General features: G+C 40.4%; 1 protein-coding gene and 1 pseudogene across 1 annotated transcript; one reads left to right on the top strand and one right to left on the bottom strand.

Annotated features, from left to right (window-relative positions):
- Positions 1-202: 202 nt before the first annotated feature.
- Positions 203-589, bottom strand: LOC104602412 (putative pectinesterase/pectinesterase inhibitor 41 pseudogene; annotated as a pseudogene).
- A 2337-nt stretch (positions 590-2926) lies between these two features.
- On the top strand, positions 2927-7151 carry LOC104602296 (beta-fructofuranosidase, soluble isoenzyme I-like). The gene is made up of 7 exons (XM_010265914.3): positions 2927-3396; positions 3579-3587; positions 4678-5534; positions 5739-5900; positions 6021-6262; positions 6390-6477; positions 6706-7151. Exons 1-7 carry the CDS (start codon positions 2976-2978, stop codon positions 6907-6909), a joined length of 1983 nt encoding a protein of 660 aa, XP_010264216.1. The 5' UTR covers positions 2927-2975; the 3' UTR covers positions 6910-7151.
- The last annotated feature ends 2426 nt before the right edge of the window (positions 7152-9577 follow it).

Here is a 9577-nt window from a genome sequence, read left to right as displayed (position 1 = left end):
TCAATCTGCGGATGCAAACAGATACTGATCATCGCTACTCGGCAAACCCAACTTTCGCTTGCTAACGCCTCTAAAAATGGCGGAAACGGATCGTTAATCTATGCCACTGCTCCACTTATACCGATCATCGTTGATGAATAGCAGCTTCAATCATGATCTGCTCTTGCCCGAGTCATCGGAGTGACCAAGATTCTGCATCTTTTCATATTCGACGGAGCCTAGATCGTCGAGAGCACCGCCAAGCCAAGAAATGAAATCGCCCAAGTTGAAAGCCCCGCTTGGCAGGTAACCAGTCATCCCCCAACACAAAGTTGGAGACGGTGAAATTGGCAGCATCTGTAGCGTTTATCACATGGTAACCCGGCCACGAAACCCTGTTCGTTGTCACTGATCCTGCGCCTGTATTGTTGTATTCCGCAAAGTAGAGTGTGCTCAGTGCAAAGTCTCCAGACCATGCTATCCAACCAGCTGGATCTATGAGGCTATCAATGAAAGATTGCAGATAGACAGTCCTAGAGTAGTCTTTCCATGGTCGTCCTAGATAAGAGCTTGTAGTTCCATTGCTAGAAACCAAGTCTGGAGACGCCATGATATTACAGTTCTGAATGGAAATTCCGGTGTTCTGGTTAGGGTCTGTTCTGCCTTGAGCGGTCAGGGCATTGAACTGCAGTTTTGGAAAACAGCGGCGGCATTTCCGAATATGAAGTCCACAGTTCCATATATATCACATTCCCTGTAGAACTGCCTGAGGGAATGCGCATATAGGGTATCCTGTTATATTTATTGCGACGAACCCTTGTTCAATCACAGATGGACTGAGACGGAGGGGGAGGTATTAAAAGAGAGAGAATGGGGGCTTAGGGTATGAGGGCAATATTGGATTTTAAAAAAATTATATAAGTCACGTGGAATCACATGTGCATACACTTAATCAATTAACTAAACTATAAACGTAGTTTAAAAAATTTACCCAAAATAATTTTACAGACAATAGAAATCTCCCCATGTGGTGGTAGTGGTAGGTAATTACATTCCAGCTCCCACCCAATCAACCACCTACTACAGCTTCATCAAACATTATTTAGTTGCTCTTACTTACCACCCACACCAACTCCTTCAATAATTCAATTCTCAATTTAATTGCGTCATCCTTTGCTCCCTCTCCTACAATTCCCAACCCAATTCTATGATGATATCCCAGGCCCAGAGGCCTTATTCATGGATTTGATTTGGGTGGGACCTGGGGGAAATCGTTAACCATGTTCATGGGATGCTTGGTTTGGGTCCAATGGATGTGACCCCACATATTTTTAACAATGACCTGTCAACTATCAACACTGTTTCCATTTGTGAGAGAGAGCACGTGAACCATGTCTCGGTAAAATGATGACACAGATCACAGACACGGCCACGGTACCACTGATGATGTAGTGTTGCTTTTCAAATGGTAATCTAATCGGCAGAAGACTGGAAACTAGAGAGAGCAACCCATTCATGCCTTTGCATGTATGTATTAGAAGGGCAAATAATGCTCAGCCTCAGCCTGGTGACTGTCTGCAACTGCCGGATTTTGGTAAATAACGATGATGCAGATAACCCGTCTGTCCCAAACCGCAGATTCTGACCAAATCAGTTCTTTTTTATCTCGACAGATTCAAATAAAAATATGCGACCCGTAAAAGAAGAAAAAAGAACAGACATCTACAATTAAAAGAGGACTAGACGCCTGAGAAACAAAACACAATACGTTCAAGCAAAGTCGGTCTTTGGTCTTTGATCAAACTAATAAACTACTTTATGTCACTACGGGACCCACTCATTCCTGTAGCGTAATCCCGCGACTTCTAGACATGTCTGAGCAAGGTTTAGCTGTTCGGCGGACGCCAGTATTAAATACATGGTGCCGATTACTGTCGTAGAATTTCATTATTGATTTTACAGCCGGCTCAACACCTAAAACTAATTAGAATTTCCTTTAATGAGATGCGGAAAAGTAAGAACAGGCCTATTGCAGATTTCTAGATTTATGAATTTTATTACACATCTATAAAAATTTAAAATGTCAAATACCCCATTTTTTATATTAATGTCTGTCCGTAAATTGATATCAATTCTAAGCTGATACTTAAGATTTTATTTGGTTTGAAAAAAAAGATAAAAAAAGAAAAAGAAAGATAGAAAAATTTTTACAAACCTTATATAGCTATTTTTGTCTTTTTTTTCTCTTTCTTATTTTTTCCTTTAAATCAAACATAACCTAATTGTATTTTGGGCGTAAGAATACTGACTTTGGGCTGAACCGTTGTTATTTTCTCAATATTTATTTAATAAATAAAAACTAGATGTCATTAGACACTACATCAACTTTTGAAAGAATATCCTCCGAAACTTCTATTTTCATGTGTTTCGGAACCCCAACTTTTTTTAATAATAAAAATATGTTCTTAACTTATTAAAAAATCAAAGTTTAAAAGAAATATAATTTCGGCCGTTTTTAAATAGCGATACGATACAGCCGATATGCGTATCGTATCGATACGAGGAACATTGTATTAAAGTGGTAGAAGACCCAAATTATTTTCCGTGTTAATTGCTATTGTTGTATTCCGGGTCTTATTGGGACATCCGGGCTCGTCCCGACTCCCGTGACAAGGGACAAATCGAGTAATCTATAAGGCTATAACTTTTCCTAGTCTGAAAGCCTGTGTGATATTAACCAACCCCAGATCACCGCTCACCGCGCCTTTACACCTGTCCCCTCCCCGTTCCCAGTCCCAAAGAAGGATGGGATGAATTGCATCTGCGACGAGTCGGAATCTGACACACAACGCCTTCTTGTCTGACACGGTCCAACTCATCATCCCTAACCTGGGGCCTACCCATCTCGCTCTCTCTCCCCCTCACCCCTATATATGCATGTTTCTCTGACTCGTCCTGTCGTCCATTAAGGCAAGAACACCATTGTCACCACCACCATGTACACCAATCAGTTCTCAACCTCTCCCGATCCCGAAAATACCATTCCGTGTTCCTACAATCCCCTAACAGATGAAGCGGAGGCTCCGGCAAGTGACCGGAGATCCATTAAGGTTATATTGTCTACTTTGTTGTCCGGGGTCTTCCTCTTGGCTTTGGTAATGGTGTTGATCGGTGACCAAAGATCAGAAGACCCAACGGTAGTTGCAGTAAAAGGGGACTATCAACCATATTCATCTTCGAAAACGTCGGAAATCTTAAAACCTGCCAAGGTATCAAGAGGGGTATCCGAAGGGGTGTCGGAGAAGACTTACCGACTGTTTTCGGCGGAAGACGGCGCGTCTTTCCCATGGAGCAACCTCATGTTGTCTTGGCAGAGAACGGCCTTCCACTTCCAGCCTGAGAACAATTGGATGAATGGTCGGTGCCCATATAAGATATAACCCTTTTCTTTTCATTTTTCGAAAATTTAACCCATAATTTCCCTTTATTCAGATTTTAATAATTTGTTTCACGATGATAGTCTGATACCTACCATTTCTGTTCTGTTTCCTTTCTCATTGCTCTGATTTGATGGGGTCGGCATCTTCTTTCTGCTTCAGATCCTAATGGTACGTCTTCTGGGGAAAATTCTTCCTTTTTCTTTAAGTTGAATTTATATATATATTTCTTGTTTTCTAAGTTAAATTTGTATTTCTGAGTAACTGAGTTCTGTACTGGATTTCTGATAATATCCGCCAACTTTTTTAGTTAAACTTCAATTTAAACTGGATACCCCGTCTTTGGTATGGTATTTTTGAACTTGAATCTCTATTGGCTTTTTAATTTACAACTTACAATTAATGGAGACAAAGATAGTTAATCTTAAATTCCTAATCAAATCTAAGGATGTTTGCCGGTTTGGTTGGTGTGGTTGGATCTCCTTTTTGGCTTTCGAGTTTTGAGCCCACTATCTTTGTTTATACACTTTTTGTCGCATCTTTTCTTTTCTACTCATGGTAGGCTGGAAAATTCAACTTTGAATATGAATTAATTGAGTGTTGAAAATTCAAAAAAAAAAAAAATTGTAAAAGGATTGGAAAGTAATATGAGGAGAGATCGGCTTCGGTCAGGTTAAGCCCGTTCTCACACCGTTCCATCAGCCTCTTTCAACCTTGCATCGGAAACATCTTCCCTTGTGAAATAAAGCACATGAGTATGATGAGTATGAGTATGGAAGAGAGACAATAAGCTGACGTGGAAAACTGTCATAAATAGGACAGACTCTTTTTGAGGTGAAAAGTATCAGGCCCTTGGATGTGTTTACTTTCTTTTCCTTTGTTTATTATGTTAAGAAATTAAGAAATAGAAAAGAGAGAAAGTAGGAATCCTAGGCTCCTAGCCAGTAGCCTCCGAGGCCCAGGGAAAACAATAGATAATAAAATAATGGTAATTAATAAAAAAATGGATGATTTGGATTATAGTAATTTAAAGCTGAGAATTGGTAGGCTCGACTTAAGCCATTGATTGGGTCAGAATCGTCAGATCTCACATGGTCGGTGTGGGGGCCCACTGGCCCCACAATTTGTTTGTGCCAGTTATATGTTTGCACGTATTAGCTGTTATTGTGCCACTTATTTTTAGATCCAGGGAACCAGCAAGTGCAGTAAGTGCTCCGTATCCGATTCTTACCTGTTCTGATGAAATGTTGCAATAATGCAGGGCCATTGTATTACAAAGGATGGTACCACCTTTTCTACCAATACAACCCGGATGGTGCAGTGTGGGGCAACATTACCTGGGGCCATGCCGTCTCAAAGGACCTCATCCACTGGCTCTATCTTCCTTTGGCGATGATCCCTGATCAATGGTACGATATCAACGGTGTCTGGACCGGTTCTGCCACCCAGCTCCCCGATGGCTCTATCGTCGTTCTTTATACCGGGTCCACCGATAAAATGGTTCAGGTGCAGAACCTCGCCTACCCGGCCGATCCTTCTGATCCTCTTCTCCTACGGTGGGCTAAGTATCCGGGCAACCCGGTCATTATTCCGCCACCCGGCATTGGCAGCTTAGACTTCCGAGACCCCACTACTGCATGGTTCACTCCCGACGGCAAGTGGCGTTTGACCGTCGGCTCCAAGTTTCACAAAACCGGCATATCTCTGGTATATCAGACCACCAATTTCACCACCTACGATCTTGTTGATGGCGTTCTCCATGCTGTTCCGGGCACTGGAATGTGGGAATGTGTGGACTTTTTTCCAGTATCGACCACAGATGAGAATGGGCTGGACACGTCGGTTAATGGTCCCGGAGTGAAGCATGTGCTTAAAGCCAGCCTTGACGACACCAAGGAAGATTATTATGCGCTGGGAACATATTATGTGGAGAATGATACATGGATCCCAGACAATCCTGTGGCGGATGTCGGAATCGGTATGATCTATGATTATGGTAATTTCTACGCTTCCAAGACATTCTACGATCAGAGCAAGCAGAGGAGAGTTTTGTGGGGTTGGATTGGTGAAACCGACAGCGAGAATGCTGACATAGAGAAGGGATGGGCATCTGTTCAGGTATTGTTAATTTCTTGCATATATACGTTCAATCTGCACTAACAAAATGGAAATTTGAAGTTTGTATAGGAGGTGGGGTGGAGTCCAACTCTCAATATATCCTACCATAACCATTAGATTGAATAGTCTGCTTGAATACATGGTGAATTAAATTCATTTCTTGATCGAACTGCCTCCTCAAATCATGATAGTGACTTCTTACAGAGCATTCCTAGGGTGGTTACCTTTGATCACAAGACTAGGAGCAATATACTTCAATGGCCAGTGAAGGAAACAGAGAGCTTGAGATTGTCGAGTGACGAATTCGACAAAGTGGAGGTCCCAGCCGGATCCGTTGTGCCGCTTAACGTGAGCACAGCCACGCAGGTCTGATTCTCCTCTTTATATATATATATATAGATATATTTGAATAACCTTAACAGAATTAATAACAAGTTAAGCTGACGAAGGGACCTCTTTGGAAAATGGCAATTAATGGTGTCGCAGTTGGACATAATTGCTGAGTTTGTGGTGGACAATGCGAGTTTGGAAGGGACAGGGACAATTGAAGCTGATGGAGGTTACGACTGTAGTACCAGCGGTGGGGCTGCCGGAAGGGGCGCCTTGGGACCCTTTGGTCTTTTGGTTCTTGCAGATAAAAGCCTTGCAGAGCAGACACCTGTGTACTTCTACATTGCCAAGGACATTGATGGCCACTTGAAGACTTTCTTCTGTGCAGACGAATCAAGGTGCTCTGGTGGTCCTTTATATGTGCATGCATGCTTCACTGACCTTGAAGTATTAATTCGTTTAATTATATATCATCTACAATAAGGCATGAGCTAAACTGGAAAACAACTCTTGTGTTTGATGCAGGTCTTCTTTGGCCAATGATGTTGGCAAACATGTCTATGGAAGCTTAGTTCCTGTACTTGACGGAGAAAAATTAACCATGAGGCTCTTGGTAAGTTGATTGTTTGGTTTTCAGTACAGTAGAACGGTAAACATTTTATTTCTGGGCTTCTAGCTTTATGCTAGACTTATAAACAAACTTTGAAACCCTCTTGGATCTGGATCTATGGGATTTTCTTCAATTATATTGAGCTGTTGTATTAATTTAAGCTATGTGCTGCTGGATGTATACTTGATTTTATGATTGCAATTGATTCCATATATGTGACCCTGCATTCAGGTTGATCATTCAATAGTGGAAAGCTTTGCTCAAGGTGGGAGGACAGTTATCACATCAAGGGTTTATCCAACAGAGGCAATATATGGAGCCGCTCGAGTTTTCTTGTTCAACAATGCTACAGGGGCTAGCGTTACCGCCTCACTCAAGATTTGGCAGATGAATTCTGCCTTCATTCACCCCTACTCCAATGAGCAGGAGATGTAGTTCACATGTATCTCTGGAACCCATCCACATGTATTTCCCAACTTTCCAACAACCCCGATTGATTTCATTCACCCTTGTATTTATGATTTCTATTTTCTCCTTTTTGATGTATTTTTATTTTTACTTTTTAGCTAGGCCAATTGCCATTTGATTGTAGGCAGGTCCTTTGATGATATTCATTGGATCTCTGTGGAATGACCTGAAGAAAATTTTGTTTGAAGCAAAGAGATATATTTTAGTAATTTAGTTTACGCGTTGTGGTGTGAATATCCGAATTTCAAATGTCTAAAGATCACCTGGGTTTTAGGGAAAATAACATCTCATGCCTTCATAGGATACTTATATCTCAAAAATCTTGAGAACCACTCATCATGAAGAGCCAGTTATCACTGGTTTTATAACAATTAATAACCTTTTGTCATAGTCGATGGCTCTTGGAACACCAGCACACGCTCAGCCTCCACATGACTTAATTTCTCTTTTGCCTCCCCAACTGGCTAACACTCTCATTGCAAAGGCCAACTTTGTATTGCCAATATACTGCAACTGAAGCTTTAATCTGGGCAATCATCAGAGGCCTGAGGAACGTCAAGCTGCTGTCCCAAGGAATTCTCAGAGCTGCTCTGTTCTTAGATACAAAGGATGTCTCATCCAAAATGAAAGGAACCTCAAGAAACATTGGATGGAGTGAACAACGGCTTTTTGATCACATATGGCATCCTCTCTCTCTCTCTCTCTCTCTTTGTAGTATTTCTTTTGTTTATGTGAATAGAAAACATGTTATCATAACTCATGTAATGGTTCAAAAAGCCAGAACTGGTAAGTCTTCGTTTCTTTCCTCATTCCCTTCCACATATTACTAGATTGAATAGGTTGCGACTCATTTACCAAAAAAAAAAAGGTTGACTCAAAAGTTGTCAAATGTAAGTATGTAACGCAGCTGGGGAAGAATGTGTCATACTGCAAATATTGCATTTATTTGCCTCAACGTTTAGAGCAATAATAAGGAAATTGCATTTTTGAACTCAACGTCCTCAAGAAGAATACCCTCACCAAGTATAGTTCCACTATACTTGGTTTCAAGGCATCCTTAGAATTGATTTGCTTAGACATCTACTGATGCATTTGAGGCATTCATCTAGTTTAAGGAGAACACCGAAAATTTATTTTGATACCAATATCAACAAAAACAATCAGGTAGAGAATGATGATCTTAATTAAAATTGAAATTAAGAAACAAAATTGAACTTAATGTAATGTAATCACTCATAGATTTTCTTGCCCAAGCATTTGGTGAACAGAATGGAAAAGCTAAATGAAAAGATAGATAGAGGGTCACCTTACTGGAAAAATGGCCATATGCTATCATTCATACAGAAGAAAACTTTGGCTGTTGTGGGAAAACAGCTTGGCTGCTGGCGGGAACGTTCTTGTGCAAGACACGTCAATCAATTGAATCACTCTAAATTTGGAGTGACCCCAGGGAAATACGAACACGACATTGTTACGAAGAAAAGACGAAATATCACATATAAACTCAATTCTTTTTTTTTTATTATTATTATTATTATTAAAACACTGGCGTGTTGGCATTTCACTGGGCTCCAAATTTGGGGAGACGCTGGTTTTTGAATTTAAAACATTGGCATCAGAGGAACATTCCAATTCGTTTTGAATCCTATTGGACCCAGTTAGCTGGTTTTTCTGAGCAAGTTTCTAACATTTGGCATGCTGTTCTTGGAGACTTCACTGAAAAATGTGCTTTGACAAAACTTAATCTGAAGGTTGTGTCTCTATTAATCATATATAAAGAAAAGAAGAGAGATTGTCGTAAATCAAATTATACTGCCCTCCGGTCAACAGTTAAAACAGATTCTAGTTTAGAGGAACAAAGAGCTTTGCAAAAAACTTGACCATATTCTGGAACTAGAGGATTTCTACTGGCACCAGCGTGCCCCCTGTAATTGGTTACAAGCTGGAGATCGAAACAGCAAAATTAGTATCCTCTGGTTGAAAGATTCACAGGGGCATTGGATTTCAGACCCCTCGGTTATTGAAGGTACAATCAGAAACTATTTTATTGAGGTTGCGTTTTCTTCTACCTCTCCCTCTTTTGATGATATCCCCGTTGAATTTGCTCCTTGCGATATCACTATGGAGGATAATAATTTCTTCTGTGCCTTACCTTCTTCTGAGGAGGTTTAGACAACTTTGTTTGCAATTGGTCCCCCATTTACCAGAAATGCTGGGAAGAAATTGGAACCGACTTGGTTATCTTCATTCAAAATTTGTTTGCTCATCCACATCTTCTGAAATCAATCAATGGAACTAATATAGTTTTGATCCAAAACATGGTATTGAACTGCTTTCTCATTTTAGGCCTACAGGTCTAACAAATGTCACTTACAAAATTGTTACAAAAATTATCACTGCTAGATTAAAGAGCTTACTTCCTCGGTTAACTTCTTCACCCCAGGCCGTCAAATCATAGATAACCGTATAATTACAGCTGAGGTTAAAGGAAATGTGGGTAATTTGGCTCTTTTGTTTTGAAATTGGATTTTTTTATTCTTTTTGTCAATTGACCCAAGTTAGCGTTACATCCGGATTTTCGAATTTGTCTCAAACAGGTGTTTATTTTTTAGGAAATTTAGTAGGATTATAATAA

The sequence above is a fragment of the Nelumbo nucifera genome, chromosome 1, assembly GCF_055504915.1.
Source record: "Nelumbo nucifera cultivar China Antique chromosome 1, China Antique-T2T, whole genome shotgun sequence".
Classification (NCBI taxonomy): Eukaryota; Viridiplantae; Streptophyta; class Magnoliopsida; order Proteales; family Nelumbonaceae; genus Nelumbo; species Nelumbo nucifera.
Note: the sequence above shows the minus strand (reverse complement) of the source record. Positions and strands in the feature narration are given on the sequence as shown.

Bases quoted from the DNA above. Each gene is read 5' to 3' on its own strand.
- LOC104602296 (XM_010265914.3), top strand. From the start codon at position 2,976: ATGTACACCAATCAGTTCTCAACCTCTCCCGATCCCGAAAATACCATT. The intron at 5,901-6,020 runs GTCTGATTCTCC...ATGGTGTCGCAG, and splicing joins ACGTGAGCACAGCCACGCAG to TTGGACATAATTGCTGAGTT. The intron at 6,263-6,389 runs GTGCTCTGGTGG...TGTTTGATGCAG, and splicing joins TTCTGTGCAGACGAATCAAG to GTCTTCTTTGGCCAATGATG.